Here is a 26,844-nt window from a genome sequence, read left to right as displayed (position 1 = left end):
AAAAAAAAATACTAAAAATAATCCATTCATTTTTTTGAATAATTTTAATAATTAATTATAAAACATATCAATTTCGGTAATTTAATTTTTATCTTTATTAAAATAATATATAATTCAAAAGTTGAAGAAATAAAGGATTTTGATATGTTTTCGGCTAGTGTGCGATAAGCCGGGGCCTCAACTCTTACAAATAATCGATGAGTCAACCTCCTAAAGAATACACTTTCACCTCCACTCTCGCGGTATCGCAACAGGGAAAAGAGTAGGTTGAACTCATAACTCATCACCCAAAACACAAACACAAACACACGACTGACTATTCTTTCACACCAGGTGAGAAATTAATTAATTATTTCCATAGGTAGGTAGGTAATCCTAATCCTTTCATTCTCTTTTACTCCACTCCACTCCGCCACTTCCTATCCCCCACTCTCAAATCAAACCCCCAGCACTATCCTTCACCACCTGCGCCACATTCAACGCCAAGCTCAACTTATTACTCGCAAGCGCCCTCTCATAATACACCAAATGTTCCCCATTGTAAATCGCACTCTTACCCACAATCCCCAACTGCACGATTCCCGTCTTCAGATCCGCGCTCGCGAGTACCTTTGTTTGATCCATCGTTCCCGTCATCGGGAGGGTGTTGTTTCCGGGTACGAGGGTCATATTTGCGATGGTGGAATTCCCGACCACGCCCGTGGCGGTGGAGAGTTCTAAAGTGACGTCGCCCATGACGATAGTCATGTCGGAGGGGTTGGGAATATATGCGTAGCCGGAGAGATTGGGGCCGGAGAGCGCAGTGAGGTTGACGCGGACGTTGGTGACGTTGAATCCTTGGAGTCCGTTGAGTCCTTTGTATGTGGATGTTTGGTTGTAGTTTACGGTGATGACGGGGAGGGCGCCTTCGTGGAGTTTGGTTTTTCCCACGAGGGCGGTGGTGACGTATTCGTTGGAGAGGACGGCGGTGGTGTAGTCCGAGAGCGCGTCGATGCTGACGATTGATACTTCTTGGTTTTCGACCGAGATGGTGGATTTAGGATGGAGAGCGTGGATTTTGGGGAGAGGAATGATGACCATTGGGGATGAAGCATATTGTCCATTGGTGACTAGGTATGAGGAGGCGTTGAAAGGGTCAAGAGTAGGTGTGTACATTGAAGGACTGTGAAGAATTCCGACTTGACTGAGAACAATGGTGTCCGGCGTTGGATCTGTGAATTTGAGTTGAGTGATTTCGAGAGAAGAATCATTAACGCCATCTTGAGCAATCTTAGGCATAGCGACATAAACACTATTCAAGTCAGTACGGGTATCAAGATATCGGATATCTGGAGAAATACTTACAGACATAATGCAATGATGAGAAATGAGATACAGAAAATTATAAGATGAATCCACCAAAATCGAGCACAATGTCTTTTTACTTTTCCACCAAATGATCTCTTTGCTGGTGGATTTGTCTCATATTGTTCAACCTCCGCTCTCTCCACCTTTTGATCCGAATCATCTAATCCTCCGACCATTTTGATTTTCAACGACGAGTTTTGGGGAATGATCGCAAATATATCGATTTTCTCGTAGGATCAATTACTCGGAGTTATTTCCGCTGGTTGGTGGATATGGAATTTGAGATGATAATGGTAATTTATAGTCGAATATTCATCCAATAAATCTCATCTGATGACGTCTCACAACCATTAAACAAAGAAATATATTTCCCCTATATCGATGACGATGATCAAAAAATAGAACAAGTTGAATAAAGAAAAATGGCGAACTTTCAATACTTCTATATCTCTTGAAAAAAAATCCAAAGTGGAGAAAGGAAGGGGGATCAATCTAATGTGGAGTTATTGTAGATATGTACAGAGAGAGGGGTCTTTTGACTAGGGGGGGCAAGTAAGATATGATCGAAAGGGTAACGAGTGAAAGTCTTGGATCTACTTTTGAATTCCCCATGGGGAATAATGTCCGATTTGAAAGAAAAGGTGTAAAAAGCATGTGAGCACATTTTACACAATTACCAAAAAATGAATGGCAAAAAGGGATTTCTAAGTGGCTGATTTGAGGTCTCATCGTTTCGCAATGACCGAAGAGTACCACGAAATCTCGTAGTTACCACGATAATTCCACATCAATTACACATTTCTTTAGCTGAACAGTTTTGTCAAGCTTTTTGGCGTAATTAAAGATACGGTCTGGTATACCAATTAAGAAGGAGATTGGCACACCTTGACATTGATGGTTAGTTGTGTGACTGTCATACAACATTCCATCTCGTCTACCGAGAGACTAACACGCACCACATGTAACATGGGAACCATGCACAGCCTTCCATTACCATTCACGTAGAGTAGGATGCCTCGATGCATTTGTGCTATCCATTACAATCAGATGTCAGATCTCACCATGAAATTTCCTTTCGGTGTATTGAAGTATTGAGCCTCGGTGGATCATAGACGGAACGGCGATGTTCTTGTATTAGGCAAAGCTCGTCATGTTGGGTTGAGCAAATGTGTATGTTACCCCGGAATATATCCTGGTCGTTACAGCGATCAACTTTCGTTAAGATTTCTGAAGTTGGTGTGATGAGGTGGTATTGGTTGGTATTGGTTGGTTTGAATATTGTATACTCGCGTAGAGTCCAACATTTTACTAGGGGGCTTGGGTTTTGAAATTTGAGTAATTTGCTTGGGTCACCAATTGATTTGTTGGGAATGGTTGTCGTTCATGAATCGAAGAGTTGAAGAGATTGAAGAGGTTGGAATGAATTAGTTGAAGAAAATGTCCCCTCCCCTCCCCTCCCCTCCCTTCCCTTCCCGTTCCTTCCCCTCTTCCCCATATGATTTTCTTCTGCGTCGAATAAAGGTCTTAGATTGTTAAATTGTGGATATAGCTAAATGATAATTAAGCTGAATTAAATCTCTTTCAACTAATCACATATCAAGGAATATCAATTTTCTTCCCCCCGTTAGATAAGTATCCATAAATCCATAAATCCACAATCCCCGCCACATTGGGGTATCTCGATGCTCCGTATCTCGGCTTCTCCACCACTGAAGCTTGATCTTGTATTGAACAACAACAGCATCAAAGCTCATTAATGTAACTGCCGCCGTTGTCTCTACTGTTGTTCGGACTCGAGAAGAAACTTGATCTTGTGTAGTGTAGTGGATATATGTAGTAGTATAGTACAAATTAGCACTGACTTCCGTGCGAATTATTCTTCCGATGTACGAGTATACGAGTGGGTTTAGATGCGGTATTCATCGTGATCTATCTTTTCCATCGGCAGTTTATAGAAACTAGAACAAGAACTAAAACTAGAATTTTCCCTGACGCATATATCGATATCAATATCCCGTTCAAATTCACATTCCGAAAAGACTAAAGGAAATCTACCGAATCCATAAATTAATGATCTTCCCTCCCATACACACTAAGGAAACCCTTAGCAAATCTTCATCCCTACCATCCTTAAACTTTATCAAAGTTCAATCATCGGCCTTTCACATGAATCTAATTTGTGACCGAGGAATGAATTTTCAGCTCTCAATTTGTTCTATCGCCGGTCTAGCTTGTCTTTAAACTATGGTAATTGCGAGAAATACGTATTGATCACCCCGATTCACCCCTCATTCTTGTGGTCTACGATACATCAGAACCCCGCTTTGAGTACGTTGGATATGCAATGACAAGCAGGGTGCAGGATATGAGGTATGAGGTATAAGACATATGGAAATACAACCTCACTATCAACAATCTCCAGATAGTTCAATACAGATGGAATATCAAGGTAGGATACGGTAGTCATGAATGAAATCCGAAATGCGTGCATGTAAGTGTGTAGGTAGGTAGGATGTATCGTAGGTATGACGATAAGATATAATGTAATTTGACATACCGTGAGTTGCTCTACATATGGACCGGCTAATTATATGTGTATAATGGGAGAGACAGTAGAGAGATTAATATTTTCAGATAAGTATCCAACATTTATTAACACCCACACCATAAACCATCATATAACCAATATCCCTACTATGTGCACGGCCCTGCTATGTACACGCTCTTATTATTTATATAAAATATCATATTAAATTGAATTAAAAATTAAAAAAGCAATGAAATCATTTGAAATTTAAAATAAAGATAAATTAACTAAATTAGTATAATATTTTAAAATAAAAATCTGAAATTCTGAAAATTTATAATAATAATATTAATAAATAAGATATTGAATTTTTATATAAGAAGTTATTTATATTAGAGTAGATAATAGCAATAAATCAACTAGATGTAAGGTAGCATAAGACTTTTTGTTAATTCTTCTAAACTATAAAAATTCCATAATTTATAATTATATGCGGGTTAGCATTAGCCCGAAATAACCCTATAGAGATTATTTATATACCCTTACCAGCCTTTATACAAATTAATTATAATAGAACCCCTTATATTACATATCACATCCCGAAATACATATATTTATTTTTCAAATTCAACTTATATAATACAAAAGAATAAGGCACCAAGTAATTGTATTTATATTATATACCAAAAGGAAATAAAAATACTATAAAGCTATAAATAATTAATAAATAATATTTCAATATATTCACCACTCTCACTAATAAATTACTAAAAACTTCATAAATTCCTTTTAATTTTTCAAATTCTTTTTTTTTAATAAATTATTTTTTATTATTCTTTTACTTATTCTTATTTTATTATAATTATTTTTTAACCTATTAGTCTTTAGGTAATTATAATTTAATCTATAATAAATTCTATTGGGTTGATTATCCCTATATACCTTTATTATTCTAAATATATTATGTTTTCTATCCTCAAAGATTTTTGTTATTATAACAAAAATTCTTATACTAAATATAATTACTATTGTACCCCAAAAAAGATTTATTAGCTAATGCCTTTTTAATACATTCCCAATATTAATTTGCTATATCAAACCTAAGTTTTTTAATAAACTATTTCTATTAATAATTAAAAGAAAAAAAATACTGAGATTATAATAATATATTAAAATAAATATTATATTAAAAATATAAAGGCCTTTTTGTAGAAGGAGAATAAACAGAGTAATATTAAAAAGCTAAAATTATTCAAAATATCATCTCTATTTATTATAAAAAAATTGAATTGAATAAATAATCTTATAAAGTATTTTGTAAACTTTTATCAAGCTATTATTAATTACTCTTCATCTCCTTATAATAATACTTAACTATCACGGAGGTAATAGCTATATCTAATGGTTACTTTAATCTGGGAATAGGTATGTAGAGTAATAATAAACTAGATTGATTTGAGGTATAATCATAATGATTATATCTGCTTTATATACTCTGATTGAGCGAGGTATTTGTCTAATTAGATATATAAAATATACAAATAAAATAAGTGAAATGAGGTTAATAATTATAGAAGTGAGTACTTCGAAAGAGTATCGGGATTAGTGCTTGTAAGGTTATACTATACAGTGAATTCCGTGACATTAACTGATTTCTTAAATTATAGAATAATTTATTTATACTAAATATTACTATTCCAAATTCTATTATAAAACTAATAATTATAATAGATTTGGATAATAAAGATAATTTCATAATTTCAATTATTTATTTCTATACTATTAATATTCCTATTCTGTTTTCTATTTCCCTAGAAGATAAGACTTTAGATGCTATAAACATATTAGCTGATTTGGAAGACTACAGACCTTCTTATATTAATAACTAATTATTATTTTGTCTTTATTCCTATATTTATTTTTTATATTCAAAAAGAATTATTTTAAATATTTTAATAAGTTTCTTTTTGATTTTAATAATAATAAAAAGAATAACTCTTTTCTTTATTAGATTATCAATATTCTTTAATATTTTAATATTCCCTATATTTCTAAAGGTAATATTAATATTATTACCTTTCAAATAAAAAAGTATATTTTTAGTAATTCGGTAATTTTCATTTGTTAATTTATTACCAAAACTAAAATTATTTAAGTTATTCTTTTTTCTTATAAAACTTTCTATATAGCTCTAAAATAAAAGATAGTATTAATTACTATTAGTTCCTTTTCTAATTCTTAATATTAGGATTTTAGTATTCTACTAAAGGCTAAGGTTCTTTATATAAATTATTCCATCTATATTAAAAAATCTGATATTCTTGTAAATTCTTTTAAAAATATTTGATTCTATAAATGCTTACAGATTTCCAATAATTAATTAATAAAGATTCGAATAGTTAACAAAACTTTTATAAAAATAAAGAAAAAGGAAAATGGGAATAAGAATAAAATGAATATATCTTTAACAAACAAAAATAAATAAAGTAATAATAATATAAATAATACTATCTTTAGAATTCTTTTTTTTATATTAGATTTTCTTAATACATAAAATAAAAGGATTAATTTTTATTATAAATTTTTTTTAATATATTAATATAATAATATCTTTATAACAATATCTTTATATTAATTAAAAATATATTTTTATTAGAAATAAGATTTTATAAAAAGAATAGTAATAATCTTATTAACTAAATACTAATAAAGATTTAGATAATATTAATTCTAATATTTATAAATTGAAGCCTAAAGTATTTCAAAAATATTAGAATAAGTTGATATACTTAGCAATAATATATAATATATTAATTAATAAAGAATTATATTTTTATTTTTATTAGAATAAAAAGGAATAAAAAAAGGAATATTATAAATAATTTTATATTATCAATAATTCGCTTATAAGTATATAGTAAAACTCTATCATTTTATAGCTTTTTTCCTTTTTTTTAAAATTTTATATTAATAATTTCTTTTTTTTATTATATTCTTTTAATATTTTTTTATATTATTAAGATTATAGAAGATTTTTTATATATCTTTCATTAATTAATAATTCTTTTATTAAACTAGATATTAAATATTTTTATCTCTTTTTTTATATACTATAATCTTCTTTATTTTACATTTCAAATAATTATCTATCTCTTCTAGTAGTAGTGGATTAGTGGTATCCTATCGTTTATATTATAATTCTAATAAAAAAATATAAAAAACATTATAAATTTTATAAATAAATAATAATTTAAATTTATATACTTAACTATTAATTTTTATATTTATTATTTAAAAAAAGCTTATAAATTTATTCAAAAACTTTTTTTTGAATTGAAATTACTTAATATTTCGAATGTTTAATATTATTTTATCTTTAATATTATATTATTAAGATATTATACCCTTTGTATTCTTTGATTTTCGGTTTATAGTTATTTATTATAATTCTTTTAATTTTTCCCTTTCTTTATTAAGAAAAACAATCTATTTATATACTATTAGTACTCTCCCTATGATATTAATATTCTTATCAATATAATAAAATATTAATAAAAATCTATACATTATTTAAAATAGACTTATATTTATTGTACTATGCTATATAATATTATAAGTAAATTTTGTAAATAATAGTAGTGAAGATTAATTATTTTATTAGTAATTAGAATAATAATTAATATAATAAATCAGATTTTGGTTTTATTACTCTGTTTACTTATTGATTTGAGAATAGAATATAATAAATAACTTATATTATATTCATAAATAAAAAAAAGCTATTTTAGAATTTATTTATAAACTATAATTCTCTATTTAAAACAATATCTTTTAATATCTCAAAATTCTTAAATATATTTTATATTAATATTCAAGTAAATTTTGATGAAATAATTGTTTTATTAATGGATATATATCAAGTAAGCTTTATAAATCTATTAATAATTATTAAAACTATATTATATATATATTTATTTAATTTCGATAGAAATAGATTTATAATAAAATCCATAGTTATTTCTTTTTAAGATTTATAGGGAATAAAAAGAAATTGTAATTTGCTATAAGGTTTATATCTTTTAATAATAATTTATTAATATATTACATATATTTTAATATATATTTTCATATTTCTTTTTATTAAAAATCAAAAATATTTAGATTTTAAGATTTTTAGAGTTTTAAAAGTACTTTAATATTTATTTATAAAGTTATTATAATGAATTTCCAAATCTCCATTTTCAAAGCAAAATTTAGTAATATATAAATATTCCTATTATATTTAAAAAACCTATTAATATCTATTTATTAAAATAAGATAATTTTAGTAAAATATAGTTTTTGATTTAGATATTTTTTATTCTTTATAAAATTGTTATCTACTTAAAATCATAATAAAGTATTTCTTATCATTTCTAATATTAATTCGAATACTGTTTTGTTTTTTATTAATAAACAAACTATTCAATATAATATCAACTATTTATAATTAGTTTTAACTAATAAATTTAAATATTTATAAAATAATAGATTATATCTTTTTTTTATAAAAAATCTATAATATTATATAAAAACTCTATTTTTTTAATAAAAAAACTTTAAAATAGATTTATAATTATTAATTTATTCTTTAATTTATTTTGAAGGATTAATAATATATTATTTATATTATTTATATCAATAATATAATCAAAATAATATAATAGCTTATCTACAGAATTCAATTTCCCTACTCTATATACTATCTCGAAATTATATATAATCAAAACCTTTATTTATCTTATTTATTAATTATTTAGGTTTTTCTTTATTATAAAATATTAAAAATTATTATAATCTGATTTAATTATAATAATATATCAACTCCTTATTATATAATAATATTATTATATAAAAATAATATATATTATTAATAATTCTTAGTTATAAATAAAATATTATTACTCTACTAGATTTAACTTTTTTGAATAGAATATAATAAGATATTATTATTAGATTAATACATCCTTAATTCCTTTTGAAAAAAGTTATAATAATATATAATTTAATATAAAGATTGAAATATTAATTTTGATTATTATATAAAATAAAAAATTGAAATACTGAAAAATAGATATTGATATAAAGACTTTCTTTAATATTTCAAATGTTTTTTATACTTTATCAATTTATTTAAATTTAATTATTATTTTTCTCTTTTATATTCCTTTTATTAATATAATTATATTATAAATTATTATTAAATAGACTCTAATAAATTATTAATAAAAATTTGTAAAGCTAAAGAATATTTGTATATTTCTCAGATTACTAAATATTAATTATTTTATAATAATTTAAATATACCCAGATTTTATTATAACCCCTTTTATTAAAATAATAAATTCTAGAAATTTGATTTTTTTAATATAAAAAATAAATTTTTTTAATTTTGTAAAAAGTTTATATTTAATAAAATATATAAATATTTATTAGATATTTGTTATATATATAGCTTTATTTTTAAAATAGATTAAAATATTATCTAGATATATTATATATATATTATCTATTAGTTCTATTAATACTTAATTAATATATATCTAAAATATTATAGGGATATTAATAAGATTAAAAGATATTACCTTATACTTGTATTAACTATATTATATTCGAAATATCATTTTTTATTTATTACCCGTTTTTATATAAATATAATAATATATATTTTTAAGATTTAATTTAATAAATATAATATTTTATTAAAATTGGTTTAAAGATTTATTAATAAATAATAAAGGAATTCAATTTTTTTTATAATCTGATTAAATTTTTAATAATTAATGTATAATTAATAACCTTCTTTTTTTTTAAAAAATAAATATAATAGAGATTTTATTAAATTAATAGATCTTTTTATTTACCCTTTCTTTAATATTTATTTAAATGCTTTTATAATATTATTAAAAATTTTTTTAATAAAAAATAAATTAGATTTTAAGGAAAAATTAAATTGAATTCGAGATTAATATAATATTTTATTAAATAATATTCGAATAAAAGACTACTTTCTTTTTTAAAAAAAGCTTTTTTATATTCTTGAAATTCTTTTAATATTTTATATAAGATTAATATAAATATTAAATAATCCTTTTTTATTTTTAATTACAAAATTAATTTATTCAAAAAGATTATAAAAACCAATTTATTTTATTTTATTTTATAATAAAATTCCTTTGTAGAAATAATCTCAAGATTATTTAGAATAGAGTAATATTAAAGTAATATCGATTTTTAGTTGATATTAGAATTAATTATTTATAATTATAAAAAATCTAGAATAATATTTATCCATGATAGGTTTAATATTATTAATATAAAATTATAAATATAAATTCTCTTTTCTATTTTTTCATTTTTTATTTTGATAAGGAATTTATAATCCTTATATAATATAATTATAATATTATTTATTAATATAAAAGGAATATTTTTCTTAATAAAAGTTCAATTTCATTTAATATGTTTACTTTATTATATAATATTAGTTTATATTTTCAAATTAATAAGATATTAAAATATTATTAGCTTGCTATTATTATTAAAGATTATTATAACTATAAAGATTATTTATTCTTTTTTATATAAACTTAGTATCAATAAAATATTTATTATAATTGTTAAATCAAAGTGTTTTTTATATAAATAGTTTTAGATAGATTATTTTGATATTCAAATTCTTTATATTTTCTTTTATAATATCTGTATATAATAATATTTCAATAATATATAATAAAGTGTTTTTTTTTTGATATTTACAATATATAATATTCTAATAGTATTTATATATAGTATATTAATAGAATATCTTAATATCTTAAAGAATTCTTTTAAAAGGATTAATTAAATTCTTAAATCTTTGGTTTAATAATTAGAATTAGGTTGTTTTTTAGATAAAGGTGTTTAGAGATATTTTAATATTAAAAAGATAATAATTAATATTTGTAAGGTTAATATAAATCCTCTATACCTTTTTCTCAAAATAATTTCTTTATATTTTCTAATCTACAAATCTGTTTTATAAGTTTACTATATGACTTAAATTATTATGAGGATTCTAATATTTTCTTAATTATATTAGATAATAAATCCACTAAGAGTCTCTTAATCTGAATACTCTTTATTTTCTATTTAATATTCTTTTTAAAATCTTTTAAATAGATTATAAATATATTTATAATATCTCCTTCTCTTTATTTTGTATATAAGCTTTTAGATTACTTATTGTTATCTAGTTTCTTTATTTATAATAATATTATATATATATTTTTTAAAGTTTTTTTAATTTATTTCTTTATAATTTAACTCACTTATAAATTAACATTAAATTACTAAAAACTATCTTTTGAAATATTAAATAATGTATTCTATTTTCTTTATATTATTAGGGAAATAATATCCATTATTATTTTAAAATATGATTTTTATTTAAAAGAATTTTTTTTAACTTTCCTGATGGATTTTCCTTTATATTATTTTAATCTTTATAATTTCAATAATTTTCTTTAATCAAGATTAACATTCTAATAGATTATATTCGATACAGCTATAGATTAATTATACTCAATCAGAATGATTATATATAAAATACAGTTTATAATCATTCTATAAGCTTTTCTTATAACTATCATTTTTTTTTTATTTCTTGAAATTATTAATCCAATAATATATCTTTATTATTATTAAAAGAATACAATTAAACTAAATAAATATTATTATTAATACTCTATAAAAGTTAATCAATAATTTTATTAGATTAATTTTAAATTGTATTATAAATATCCCACTCTCCCCTAAAAACAAATATTCTTTTTATTAAAATTATAATAATACTAATATCTATTTGATTAAAAAATAGTTGATAAATTACTTTATATAATAAAATAAAAAGAATTATTAGAATAAATAATAATAATGAATTAATTAAATATAAAATAGTATAAAACTTTTTATTAATTCTTTTAAGTTATAAAAATTCTATAATTTATAATTATACACAGATTAGCGTTGATCTGAAGTAGCCCTGCAGGGGCTACTCATATGCCTTTGCTAATCCTTATACGGATTGATTGTAACAATTTACTTATTGATATATCTTATAATAGAATCGGAAATATAAGTTTTATTTAAGGAAATTATAAATTCTTTTATATTATAATATAAAGTAATTGAAAAAATTAAACTTTTTTTTCAAAATTCTGAAATTATATTAATATTAAAATCTGATAGTTTTTAAAAAGAAAATTATAAAAATTAATTATTAATAAAATAATGAATTTATAATATTTAATTTTACTTTTGAATTATATAATAATAATAATCTTTAAAATATAGAGAAATTATATTAAAATTTATGATTTATTAATATTTTATTTAATTAAAGATTTAAAAATGAATATTAAGAATTTAATTTGATATAATATTAATTATAATATAAGCTTTTATTAATTATTATTGAAAATTTGATTTTTAAATTTTTAATTATATATATTCCATTTTAATATCAAAAAAAAGTTATATCAATTGATTTTTGATTTAATAAACTTTTTAAATATTTGAATTTCGGGATTTATTAATATTAAATGATTTTTGTTTAGATTTTCTTTTTTTTAAAAATTAAATTTAATAATATTTGAATTTACAAACCTTTTTGCTTAAAAAAACACATAGTATAATAAGAATTGGATAATTAGAATTTCATTATATATTATAAAATCAAGATTTAAATAATTTTAAAAATAGAATTTTAAAAATAAAAGATTTATTTAAAGAATTTCTTTCAATTAAACTAAAATTTATATATTTTAACTTTCAATATAACTTATTTCAAAAACATTATAATATTCAAAACTTTAATATTCAATATAAATTTAAATTCGTTTTAAAACTTATTTTTTAATCTCTTTAAAATAATAAAATAATTAGAAAATCTAATAATCTATATTAAAATCAATTCTTATCACTTTTTTAATTTTTTTGATTTCTTTATAGGAATATCAATATCAAAAAATCTATTTAAATATTTTTTAATTCTATAAATAGACTTTAATATATTCTTTATTAAAAAATTATATATTAAAATCATATATTTCTTTTCTTTTATTATTCAATCGATTTTTGTTTTAATAATTAGAAATTTTGAGAAATCAAAATGAATAATATCATTGAATTTTAGAACTAAATTTTATTTTATTCTAATGATTTTTGAATTTTAAATTGATTTTTATTTTGATTGAAAAAAACGTGTATATAGTAGGGGCATGCATGTAGTAGGGATATCGGTTAACACCCACCACCCCGCATTTGAATCATCTACATACGGATATTGCCCAGAGTTTTGCCTAGAGTTTTACCCAGAATTCTGGAATAAATGGTGAAATCAGATTATGTGAAAGATGTTCATTGATTTTGTTGTCGGATCAACATATTGAATCGGTCAATGTGTGATTGTGTGCATACTCGGCTAGTGGTGGCATAAGGTTGACAGCTTTTCAGAGACATTTTGGACTATTGTGCTGGTCTTGTCCGTGAGGTGAGATTATATATACAAAATCTATCAGATTCTCGAAACACGAACAGAAAGAACTCTCAGGATATTTGGAAAAGTCTCCTGAAAGAAATGACACGGAATCCTAACATTGGGATAGAATCTCCGGACTTTCAGATGAAAATGCGGGGGGAAGTGGAAGGCTTAGAGAGAGATCCAGACTTGATACGTTGCTATTACCAGTAACATTATGTTCATAGGCTATTGAAGATCAGATGAGAAGTGGAATTGTGGTCCATAGACTTGTGATTTGACAACTCTCGTCCTCATTCATAGTTCTAGATTGACAAGAGATTGGATTTCTAGGAGTGCACGTGCTCGGGAAATCTCAAATGGTATATCACATTTTATAGTAGAGTAACCTCTAACTGGTGTTCAATCACCCTTTTTGGATATGCGAATATAGCTTACAGATTATCAGGACTCAACTAATTCATCCATTCAAGATCGTAGTGCTATCACCAGAAAATATCACATATCACGTGATACACACAAACATTGTGTGCCATACCATCCACCCAGTGCACGTTCCCATTCGTATTCTTCCCTTCAAAATGGAGGCCACCAGTGAAAAGAGAAGAAATATCCTCAAGTTATACCACATACTGATTAGAAATTGATTAGAGATCCTCTAACAATATAAACTTCATTCATAACCAAACAAACCGACCAAACACAGAATTCACAAACAATTTTGTTGCACATCGGACTTTGGCCAGACCTTGGTCTGTAAAACGCCCCTGAGAAACTACCTGGAAAAGATCGTGGCCAGACTCACATCTAACATTGCATACATCGGTAGGTACATCTAGACCATTCAAGATCGAGATGCAGAAGCCCTTTTGGACACGACACGACATGACTTGACATTACGATACAAAGTATTCAATCCAGCAATGAAATGTTGGGGATTGGTGTTATACATTACCGACATTGAATATCGATGCTTACAAAAAACTCCAAGTTCGAATAGGTAGGTACGTGCGAATAGAGTCAAGCATCCAATTCGCCAATACGAATATGATCAACAACAAACGCATACTGAGATCCTCGATTCTAGATACAAACCCGAAAAATCCACTCCATTCAAACCGACTGCAAATTTGAAATAATTGGTGAAATTTGTCTCTAATAAAACCTCACATTACGCACCAAGAACGAATGAAAAGATTCAACTCATACCATCATCTTCCACCTTACGAGGGCTGAACCAAGTCGAACTTACGTTTCTTCGCAAGAAACAATCACGACTTAAAGCTACCATTATCCAAACTTAAAAATCTACCATCCAAAATTCATGTGCGCAATTTATTAATATCAATTTTGATTTTCGAGCAATTTGAAGCCGGTACTGCGGTTTGTATTGATCCTGCAGGATGTATAGTTACATATTCTCATTGCATTAGCGAGAGCGAAGAAGAATGGAAATCCAAACCACAACAATGACTTTTTATTATACTGGTCTTGCAATCGATCGAATGTCGTGTTTGGGATCAAAAATGTGATTTGGCGCCCTGGAAAGTTGTGACGATGGAAATTGGTGATGATTTATTGGGGATAGTATCCCAGAATTTTCATTGTGGAATTGGCAGTACAGCTTCCGGATCATGGGATATGCATTATATGTATTGAACATCCGGGAGGCGATGATTTGGAATCTCCGGATAATTGAAAGATAAAGTATATTCTTGTTGAGGTAGGTATCGAAAGGATCTTTTTGTGGGATGAGATAGGGATAGAATCAGCATGAGAATTCAGAGATTGGAAGCTTGAAATTTGATGCGTGGATTTATGGGGATATTCGAGGTATCTTGATGAGAGCTGATGATGGTTTGTTAATTGGATTGTATTCTTCGTGGGATGAGAATAGGGTGATGAGATATGGTATTTCGTTAGTGGCGATGAGGAGGTTTTTGGAAGAATGTTTGCGTGCGATGGGTTTTGGAGGGATGGAAAATTGATGATTAAGTATCTGGTAGATTGACGTGAAGTTGATATGAAATTTCTATGTTTGATGAGTAGACATTATCTAGGGAATGGACACCATGAATACCTACTACGTTAATGTTCAAGTGAACAACCTCGAAACTCCCTCCAGAGAAATCTCAGAAATTGCACTAGTAGGTATTCTTTGATTTTTGCGTCTCGAGGTGCTACATATTGCGCACTTCTTGCGAAAGTTTGCATCTGGTAAGCTGGCTATTTCGGAAATCGATTTTAGGGGTCAGAGTTCATGTTGACTCGCTTCAACTGGCTACTTGGGGTGATATCATTGTTTGATTGAAATATATACCTATCTTTCCTTGAGATTCTACGATTTTTCATGTACTGTAATAATTATTTAAATACTAAAAATTAAAATGATAACAATCCTAATTAATCTAACAATATACATCATAACTCCCATTAAGTGCCTAGGTAGGTATCGACAGCCATAAAAAACAAGTCAAAAAATCTCGAGACAAAAATGTATAGTACTAAATACCTATCTAAATATCAAATCCGGATTACTATTCCTCAAGCGAGCAAAATCTATTCCTCTCGAAAACTGGCTATCAGTGATTATTTATTCATCTTCGATTCTAGGAGTATTTTTATATTTTTATAATTTTTATTAATATGTTTGGAATTGAGATGGATGAGTTAGGTATGTATATATATATATGTGAATATATATTCTCTCTGTGGTTTAGTTAATATATGTAGACATGTTAATAAACGGATTTACTGCTTTGGAATGAAAGGGGTGGTTTGATGGATTTGTTATATGTAGAGATGGAGAGATGGAAGGGGAGAAATTTGGGGTAAAGATGAATGAGGATGAGAATGAGGATGGGGAAATGGGGAAATGAGAGTTATAGGTGGTTTGTGATTTATAATGTAAATTAATAATTTCCCTGACAGTTATGGTTATAAATTATATATGGAGAGATATTCTAAGAAATGTAATAGTGTTTGAGGAATTCTTGAGATTGTGGAAAGGGTTTTGGAGGTAGGTAGGTATAGTTAGGTAGTTTAGAAGGAGGGAAGAGAGGAGAAGACGTAATAGGATTTGATGAGATTTGATAAAAGAGTATATTCTTAAAAAAGATAGTGAGTTTGATTTTATTATTATCATTCCTGTTATCACCATCATTCTCATTCCTAAACGCTCCAAATCAAATCAAATCATCAATTCAACAAATACAAGTCGATATTTAATCTCTAGCTCAAAATCTTGTACTAGGTATGGGATCTAGATTTACTGCAATGTGTTTCATGCATTAATTGTTTTTTTGGTTTTTGGTTTGATAGAGCCTTTTGATTGCGTATTTTATTTCTCCTGGTATCTTTCGAAGACATGGGATAGGGGGTTTCTGGTTTTGCTGGGAATGAGATGGGGATAGATATGGATATAAAAGGGGTGGAATCTATTGCTTTTGGTTCTGTGTATAGATGAATGATATGGCGTATTGTTAGGATAGGTTGTGGATTTCTGTAAGGTGATTGAGATACATGAAATTCTTCAATGCTGCGAGGTATCAGGGGATGGATTGGAAGACGATCTAGACTTAGGGCAGAGCAAAGTGAAATTGCGTTTTCTGTGTTATTGTTGTGGTTTTGATTTCGTCTGATGGTGGGTTTTTATTAGCTACAGTATATATTGTTACTATCATTGATACTATGACTATTAATTCTTCCTCGTCGAAACAATAAGCCTCAAAGTCCACGAGATATGTAAATACATCTGAGCCGGTGCTTCTGATCTCAAGCACAATTCTATTCCTAGATTGAGAAGTTCTTTCCAGGAACATTTTATGTAATGGTTTAGGTAAGGAATACTCGCGGTTATGAGGAACACTTTTCAGTGGACTATCTATGTGAAATCACAGACTGCGAAAGTAAGCAGACTAGTAAGAGCCCGTTCGGATCGACTTTTTTGACGATATTGATAACAAATGTAGCCTAAATAAGCATTTACCGAATGCAAACTGGAAAATTTACTGGAAAAGAGAAAGTTGGCAAGAGCTCGCGGTACTTGTGGAAAGAGAGCATGCATTTTCATACTTGTGATTTTTAGATCAGATGATGGTGGATTATATTATTGTCAATACTCTCGCTTGTGCTAATTCTCGACGATAATTTTATTGTCATTGAGATCTTTCACGTGTGTGTTGATAAGTATGAGATGATAGCGAAAACCATGCGAGAATCTTTGTTTTGTCTTCCATGATTCTGTCAAGAATTGTGGAATAGATCTGCGAATTTCTGACGGGACAGAGTTCGGTACTGACACATAGACCGCCTTCTCAATAGTAGCCAAATTAATTGGAGTTGATTATCTGGATCGAAATCCCTCTTAAATAGGTAGCGACTGATAATATATTTCTCAAGTCTAGGTTCTGTGAAGTGGAATTCACCATCTCATTTTGATTTACTGATTGATATCGGGCTATCTACAATATCCATCGCTTATTTACCCCCCTTCGCCTCATCAATAAACCAGATCATTCAATATACGCTAAGGCTCAGATATTCCAGTGAATCATAAGCCATTCAAACTCAACTAAAATATCAATTCATCTATCAACATAAATACCTCTCTATATCTCTCCTACTCCTCCATATCCCTCCTACTCCACTCCGAGCACACCCTCTAGGCAAAGTTTGGAAAAGAAGAGTGTATGTGCACAGGGCGGCCTTGATAGAACTATCTTGCAACTGAATTATGCGTTTTGCCATCAGTTTGGTGGGAGTAATTTTGTCAGATCCTGGGGTTTTTGCGTGTCTGGCTGGCTGATATTTAGTATCTTGCTAGTGTGAAAAATTGGCAGAGATGTGATGAGGTAGATTTTTGTTGTCGTTTGATGGATATTTTTTTGTTGTTATCGATGAGTATGAGTGCTGTTATATCGTCTCTTGAAATATGATGTGCGAAAACATCTCCCCTCTATTTGATACTGAGAATATCTAATCAGAAACAGCTGTAGAGAAACGGATAGTATGTCTTACTAAGATGCCATCGCGCGAGATTTCTGCTTCCGCACTTGATTTTTAGTGAACAGTCTCTAGAAAGTAGACGATCTATATATAGCCAGCCTATAATTCCATAATAGCGGGTTATAGTGTAGATGCTAGAACATCTCTCGATCCACTGGATAGAGGGTGATTCTCGCAGTAAAAGAATCCTCATAGCCCAGCATATCACATTGAGCCTTTGAAGATAGTGAATGACACCCTTTACTTTGCTCTTTCTTCAAGATTCAATTCATACTACATAAATAGAGGCAAAGAGTATTGAGGATTAGCTACAAGAACATCAACTTGATACAACTCGCTACCGAGGAAAATCTGATTCGTGGATGGCATATAGATGGTTCAACGACCATTCTCTCCTTATGTCATGAAATTATCCCGGGTAAAGAAGGAACTTTCAATAACATCTCATATTTGACAGTCACGCTGTTAAACTTAATGAAATCTTATTTTCATTGTCAAAAAACTTACCACTGACTCTCAAAATCCCAGACTCGATTCTCCTCCTACTCCCAACAGTATCGCCATCTTCAAGTTTATAACACAATAGATCTCCAAATCGCAATAAGAGAGTCTACTCGGATATTTCTTCACTTCAGAATCTTTCCTGAGTCGGTCGTGTTTACCTGGTTTACGGTTTATGGATTACCTATGAAGGGATGCGGAGGGGTTATATGTTCTCTCCTCTTGTCCTCGTGACCATGGAGTTATTCATACGTATTGATCAGACAAGAGGAGGGCCAAGAAGGATTTGCTGTTCACAGAATATCGACGGTGCGAAAACGATTAAACTAGAATGAATCTTACATCCCACATCTTGAAGTCCAGACTCTCTGTATGGAGGCATATAAGCTGTATACTTTTCTCTCCTTTTCATAAACATTATGAGATATCCTAAGAGAATATGGACTTATGGGGAATACAATAGCCAAGTCTCCGCTCCTCACAACTGCTTTTCTCTGCTTTAACATCTTGAAGAGAAAGGGGGATATTGGTATACTAGATGTGGAGTTCAAGTATAGCGATAATGATATGACTAGATGAGTTGACAATAAAGAAATACTACTCATCGCTGTCTTCGATGTATGTTCATCGTTACAAAAAGTTGAGATAATAGTAAGTCAAGCTGTCAAACTTACACTAGAAACATGCTAAAACTTGAAATATCTTCCAAACGATAATCAAAATTGAAAAAAGAAACATTACTTTAACAATATGACACCAGCAAGCACATTTCTTGGCCTAGTAGATCAACTTGATTGTATCACCAGAAAGGGAGGATATAAGAATATCCAAGACAGTTATGACAAGCGAGGAGTCTTTTTCAGCCATCTTGATAGGCTCATTGAAGTCATCAGTCATTCTGGCAAGATTGACGATCTCATAATCAAGTCGAAAAAACAAGATTCTTTCCCCTTAACTGGCTTTAGCCGGTATACCTTATTCCAGGTCTTGTTTCATGGTGCGACTTTGTCGACTGCCGCAGAAGAAGCCTGTGACCACATCGATGTGACGCGCACTCGGTGCTATAAAATCAGAACTGCCGATGGCAGAGAGTTTGCATCGCGAAGGAGTGCCCCACCCAGTAGCGATAGCGATGGCAGTTTGAGCGACAGCGATTCCAAGTCTAGTAGCGACGATGACGCAAATTTGAGCGAGTACGAGCCGTGACGTTCGAGGATGAGCAATTGCAGTCGATTGTTGGAGCCAGACGAGCAGTGCCTACTAGCATACAAGAAAGAGGGCAAGTCGCATCTTTGGCAAGTTCCCCGGCGGGACTCGGCCCGTGATACATACACATTGGAATATGTTCTCGCCCCGAGGTAAATAAGATTGGTTCCCATAGGCGAATAGACAACAGCTCAAGCTCTGTGCCATCTTATACCTTGGTATATGCTGGGACAAAGGACTGAAAGAATCTTGTTCAGTGGGTGTTAGTCTCCGTGCGCACGGCTAACCTTACAAGCGGCCAATTTCTCTGGTGAAATCCCTCTTATTATGTATGAAAATATCAAACTCATTATTTATACTACAAAGAATAGTTCATGTTCCAAAATAACATTTATTCAGAGGTCATATATATGTTATACCGAAATGTAAACATTTATAATATATTACACTGTGCTGTATTCTTCTTAAGAAGTGGGGAGCTAGTAGATTCACTACTATTCTCAAGCTGTTTATACCCCCCCAAATGCGCTATCATATCAGAGGTGATACTCTGACAAACCTCACTGTATTTTGTCCAGTCTTTCTTAATTGCATTCTCAGCAAGATCTGTCTGAGGGAGCCATTGTGTATTCATCATTTCGCCAAGTGGGTCCACAAGCATCGTCTTCGTCTTTGCACAGATTTCGACTCCTCCTTTCTTTGCTGTTCTTGTTAGCGTCTCTTATTCTGTGCCATCGAGAGTCATACAGGGCGTACCATCAGTCAAGACCCGAGTTCTCTTTTCAACTTTCTCCAGCGCTGTTTTAATCTCAGTTGCGCTCATAACAATCTGGCCAAAAAGTTTCTCGGCAGCTGGATCTGATTCACCGGCCTTGCTCACGCCCTTCAATCGCTGCTCATCTTCGAGTCTCTTGGTTTCGATACTCTTTACTAAGTCCGCAGCTTTCGTCAAATTTGATATCATAGACAACGTACACTCTCCTATCAGGATTTTTGATCCCGACGAGCGATTTGCCGGAATAAACTCTCTGTATCGCCGAACTTCACCCTGTGATCTAGAGAGATTCATCTTTCTGTTTCGCAGAAATTATCGTAGATTGGGTGTGAGCAGTAACAATAAAATAATAATAGCGCACTCTCAAATCAGCCAGGAACAGGAAGTTTTCTAGGATATATCGATATATCGTCGCCAGGTAAGATAGTAATGAGGCTGCGGTCTCGTCGGTCCCACAGGTTGTTATCTGTCTCACCGCCTTTGGGTAAAACTGGATATAGGTGTTGTGTATTAGCACAATTTAGGACTTGTCGAAAGAGTGAATTCTTAGATCTTTTGAAATTATTGATCAAAAAAGTGATAATAATTGCTTAGTGATTACTTTGGAAATGTAAGGGTGTATATCTTATATCTCCTCAGAAACACTTATAATGCTTCTCAAAGGACCTCTTTTGATACTTTGGAAGAGGCAAAACAAAAATGTGCGGATGGAAGCATATAATTGGTGGCAGAACCAAGGCGGCTAGATATATCAGCCGCACGTAGTATCGATTGAAAGTCTAGAGTTTATAGTACTCAGAGCTTCCCAAAATGTCATCAGGGGATATCATAAAACCACTATCAAGCTCTGATCAGCTAACTAGCGATGAAAGAAATCCGACAGAGGACTCGAGAACTCTTGCAGAACCGAAAACTTCCGAAAATCGATATTGGGACCAGCTCGTGCAATACAATAATGGGCTGGGAAAAGACGAACTGTTATATCCCGAGTTTGCTGCATTACAACGCCTGAACACTATACATCTCCACAATATCCTGGCAGAGATAAAAGCAGAGATATGGCAGAAGAGAACAACATCGGAGGCACAGATGGTCAAGCTTAAGGAAACCATGCATGACTATGGTACTGGAATATTCCCAGATACAAACCCCCATATCTCCAGTTTCTGACATTCACAAGTAACAGCAATCCGAGATACTGAATATATGAGTAATCTCAGCCGCGTTCCGCCCTCCATCACCATGAACCACCGCATCTTCCTTGAACACGGCTTTCCAAGCATTGCTAATCGTGATGGCGCCCCTTACGATACAAATTACCTCTCGCTTTTGCACAAGATCCCTCTTGCCAGAGATGCCGTACGAGAGTTCTTGCGCAAATACTTGCACAAGAGGCTCTCATGGTCGACCACGGAGCAAAGCGCACGCCGGACTGATTTCTATAAGAATAGCCTCCCTGAGACCTACTCGCCATTCGTAGACTGGCTGGCCAGGTTCATCATTGCCGTTGGGGGCGGAGCGGCTCTCATTGTACCGATGCTTATTATGAGCATCGATGCGGGGAAAGTTAAGAGTCTCGTGACAGTATCGGTGGCTGTTATACTGTTTGCTCTAAGTGTTAGTCTAGGGTTTAAAATTGACAACAAGGATACACTTACAGCAACAGCGACCTACGCTGCTGTATTAGTAGTTTTTGTCGGAACAAATAATACTTGAGTTTGATTATCAGCTTTTTGCTTGGGTATATATGAATGTTCATCATAGTGTGCCGATCATGCTTGCAATCGAAAATCGACTCTATATGACGTCTGTTTGAGACAAATCGTAAAAACATCAACATTTTAATACAGATTGCTGGTTTTAGACATCCAAATCTCAATCTCTCAATCTCCTAATCTCTTAATTTGAAGTTTGATGATCGAATTTAGTTTAGTTTTCCCCCTTCAATATTATTTAATATAAAGATGTAATATTGTGGTTTTTGATTTAAAAATTGATATTTATGAGGTGAAACTTCGATATAGCATATTTCGAAGCTTGCTTAATATAATCTTGAAGTTTTAATCAATAATATAACAAATTGATTTATGAAATAGACTTTTAAAAATGTTGATTTTTGATGCGAAATTATGCTTCACTTATAGCGAGTCTCACGAATCTGTACACCCACTAGTGAATGTTGACGTCAAAGCATCCCATACGTCGATCGTGTAGCTCTTAACACTGATAGCCTTTCCGCTGGAATCCGATATCACGCCATCGTTCTTCTTGGCCGCAGGAGAGGCCTGTGATCACCTCTAATCCGCCTGGGTCCTACACATCTGTCGGATTAGGATTTCATGGACTACGGGAGAGACCACAGGAACCAGTCAGTTGTACGGCATATGCCTAAATAAGGGCATTCAAAGACTTGACCAGTCCCATGTAGTACAGGAGAGCATGCGTTTATAGTCAGGGCTCTCAACCCGTAGTTAGAAGAATCTGACTTGAATCAACCACTGCGCTGAACCACTTATTGAAGTGATTCTAGCGCCACGGTTGTAAGGTCAGCCTACAACATCCCTTTTTTCTCTCCTCAGCTACAACGCAGTGCACACTTGAATCGAAGAAATCGTCCTTATGAACCGTACAGTCTAATCGAATACTGTTAAATTTCTCAGGTCAGCCTGGTCCTTCGGCTGGTCTGTTGGGTGGAAAAAGTTGCTCTCGTGGTAAAGAGTGAGAGCAAGGAACTTTCTTTTCTCTTTCCCAATCGAACGAAAAGCATTTCATTTTTGTTACCTTTTATAAATGATGACTTCATAGAAGCTCTATTAGGAAGGCTAGATTGTGCTCACTCGTTTACGGTTCGCTAGTAAGGCACAGGTAAATAACCGATAAGGAGGAGTGGGGGTGGAGGAGGAAAAGCAGAACGAAGAGGCGTGGCGGTGGGAAAATCTCAAAGGGGAATATAGGAGGGATATTGGAAGAACGTTGCACGTTTGATCCAAATTAATTGAATTTTTTGAACATTTAGTACATTTGAAATTAAAGACTTCGAAAATGATGTTCGCACCCGTGATGTGCGAGGCGCAGTAAAAAGTTCATGTAGGAGCTCAGCCTCCATGATTGATTTAGAGTAGATAGCCATCTCCCTAAAACTGGCTGCTCGATACAGAGACGAAAAATGAAATCACAGAACTCCGACCGTTAGAATTCTTAAACCTTTGGTAATTAACAGATAATAACACGAGTCCCGGATCCCCCTATGCTACTAGCGCGGTGGCTCAGCAAACGAGATCAGCCAAATACTTGGTAAAAACTAGCTTCGCTTTACGATGTGAGATTTCGATCAAGCATACCAGGCAGACTTGGGGACAGAAGTTCTCACTATCTTTTATTATGTTCTGACAAGTTTGATCGGGGGCTACAAAGATTTTGCAATCTTCCTGGAACACAGTAGCTAAGTATCAAGAATCCATCAGACTCTGAGACTTTTAGAAGCTCTTTTTCTATCAGGTTGATTGTGCAAGAGATTCAAGACGTGCTCCAGCCTCACCTCGACAGTCCTAGACCTTCCATCTTTGTAATTGATACTATCTTTCGAAAAGTATCCTCGAGAGAAATTTGTCTTTATGTCTACCATCCTTGAAAACCTTAAAGAGCTTTAATGTGAATAAATATAACTGCACTTTGCAATTCCCTCCGTATCCACATCTCGATTCTCAATTCTCAATTTTCGCCTGTCTTGTACCTACCTATATAAAGTTATGTTTCCTTTCAGTTTAAGCCGTGATACGCTACCCACTGGACTCAAGAGTCCCAGGCCTAGGGCTGAAAAGATGTATTGAACACTGCACTCCTTGCGCGAAGTTAGCACGAGATGGAGATAGTTTTTTAATAATAGAGATGAAACCCTACAAACAGAAGCAAAATCGGAATGAATAGATAAATGACGTTTCGATTGTCTTTTCTATCCTCATTGTTAGTATCACGTCGTAACATCTAACGACGATGAAATCATAACGACAACAACACTTATATATCTTCATTTTCAGATAATCATCATAACCCCTCCCCTTTGGCAAAATTATCCAACTTAATCTCTCACTATCTTTCCTTCTTGCCCCCTCCCAAACTCAAAACGCACAACTGAATTCCCTTGCTCAGACATGTCTATTACGACTCCGATAATTGATGATCAATAAGGAAATCTCAAGAGTTTCTATACATAAATAATGAAAGCATAAAAGAATTGAAGAATTGAAGAATTGAAGAATTCAAGAATTCAAGAATCGATAATTAGAGAACCAATGAAGAAGTACAAAACGTAAATCAAAAAGGGATCCGATCAAAAAACATAAAATTGAATCATTCTCCCTACCTAGGCACTCAACAAAATCCAAACTTCAATATTTCCAACTTCAACCTCCACATCCACATCCACATCCACCTCAACCTCCAGATTCAAAAATCCCTCAAAAGAAAAAAAACCCCCGATACCCCTCTTTCTTTACTCTTCCACTCTCTTGGCTTCCGCTTCCTCTTCAAACCCCATCAAAATAACCAGATACTCAATAATTGCTTCAAATCCCAACCCACAAAACCCAACCCACGAAATGTAATCACAAAACCTCATTCATTCCAAACCACCCCCCAAAGAAATTACTCCTCAAACCTAAATCCCTAAGCCCAATTCTTCAAACTCCAATCCTCAAAAACAAAATATTATAAGTCAAATCATTCCTCCTTTCTCCTTCTTTCCTCCCCCCTCTAAAAAAATCTCTCAAACTCATTACTAACAAATCCTCTTCCCTCCTCTCCCTCTCCCTCCCCCCTCCCCCCTCTCCCCCCTCTCATCTACTCAAGCTAAACTCCTATCTCAAACATCTCCAACTTAAACAACTAATCGATAATCAACAATTAAATTAATCTATTCATTTATCAATTCATTCCTATATCTCCAACTCCAACTCTAAACTACTAAACTACTAAACTACTAAACTACTAAACTACTAAACTACTAACTACTAAACTACTAAACTACTAAACTACTAAACTACTAAACTACTAAACTACTAACTACTAAACTACTAAACTACTAAACTACTAAACTACTAAACTACTAAACTACTAAACTACTAAACTACTAAACTACTAAACTACTAAACTACTAAACTACTAAACTACTAAACTACTAAACTACTAAACTACTAAACTACTAACTACTAAACTACTAAACTACTAAACTACTAAACTACTAAACTATTAAACCTCAAATCTCAAATCCTAAATCTCAAATCGCTAACCATTAACTACTAACTACTAACTACTAATTACTAACTACTAATAAAATACAAATATAAACACAAATATCAATAAATAAAATCGAGAATCGAAGAATTACCTAATCAAGAAAGAAAGAAAGTCTCGCTTCACTTCCCATTCCATTCCATCATTTCATCATTCTATTATCATTCCATTCCATTCCATTCCAGACCCCTCATCTCCAAACTCCAAACTCCAAACTCAAAAATAAAACTCAATTCCGCATCCCGAGATTCCCGGTCCGGTTTTAAACACGTCATTTGGTATCTTTTAATAGTATCAATCACCTGTTTTGTTAGCTCATTTCCTTTCTTTTCTTTCTCCTGTGCTTTATTAGAATCTAAATCTAAATCAGAATAAATATAAAGACAAAAATCAAATCGCATTCACATAGACAATATCGAATCCCAGATCTTCAAATTTTATGAGTTGATATGACATTCATCCTCGAACGAGCGAAAGTCAAATATACATTCATTCCATCTCATCTCGATATAACCACGAAACGAAAGAAAATCTATCTATTTCTAGACTTTTGTCGATTTCTCATGTGTGATGTGTGTATGTATGTGACAATATGTAACCCAAGCAAAACAAGCAAAGTAAACTCCATCC

At 30.8% G+C, this 26,844-nt stretch overlaps 4 protein-coding genes across 4 annotated transcripts; 2 read left to right on the top strand and 2 right to left on the bottom strand.

The window, feature by feature from the left end:
- Window positions 1-432: 432 nt before the first annotated feature.
- EAE98_011370 (uncharacterized protein) lies at window positions 433-1,523 on the bottom strand (the record flags this gene model as incomplete). Its single annotated transcript, XM_038958992.1, has 2 exons — window positions 433-1,291; window positions 1,345-1,523. 2 exons carry the CDS (start codon window positions 1,521-1,523, stop codon window positions 433-435), a joined length of 1,038 nt encoding a protein of 345 aa, XP_038804671.1.
- An 18,168-nt stretch (window positions 1,524-19,691) lies between these two features.
- On the top strand, window positions 19,692-20,147 carry EAE98_011369 (uncharacterized protein; the record flags this gene model as incomplete). The annotated part of the gene is made up of 1 exon (XM_038958991.1): window positions 19,692-20,147. One exon carries the CDS (start codon window positions 19,692-19,694, stop codon window positions 20,145-20,147), a length of 456 nt encoding a protein of 151 aa, XP_038804670.1.
- Window positions 20,148-20,580: 433 nt separating this feature from the next.
- On the bottom strand, window positions 20,581-21,216 carry EAE98_011368 (uncharacterized protein; the record flags this gene model as incomplete). The annotated part of the gene is made up of 2 exons (XM_038958990.1): window positions 20,581-20,849; window positions 20,904-21,216. 2 exons carry the CDS (start codon window positions 21,214-21,216, stop codon window positions 20,581-20,583), a joined length of 582 nt encoding a protein of 193 aa, XP_038804669.1.
- Window positions 21,217-21,732: 516 nt separating this feature from the next.
- On the top strand, window positions 21,733-22,638 carry EAE98_011367 (uncharacterized protein; the record flags this gene model as incomplete). The annotated part of the gene is made up of 2 exons (XM_038958989.1): window positions 21,733-22,045; window positions 22,103-22,638. The coding sequence occupies 2 exons, from the start codon at window positions 21,733-21,735 to the stop codon at window positions 22,636-22,638; spliced, it is 849 nt and encodes a 282-aa protein (XP_038804668.1).
- Window positions 22,639-26,844: the final 4,206 nt, after the last annotated feature.

The sequence above is a fragment of the Botrytis deweyae genome (assembly GCF_014898535.1).
Source record: "Botrytis deweyae strain B1 chromosome Unknown BDEW_047, whole genome shotgun sequence".
NCBI classification, from domain to species: Eukaryota; Fungi; Ascomycota; class Leotiomycetes; order Helotiales; family Sclerotiniaceae; genus Botrytis; species Botrytis deweyae.
This window is presented reverse-complemented; position numbering and strand designations above follow the sequence as displayed.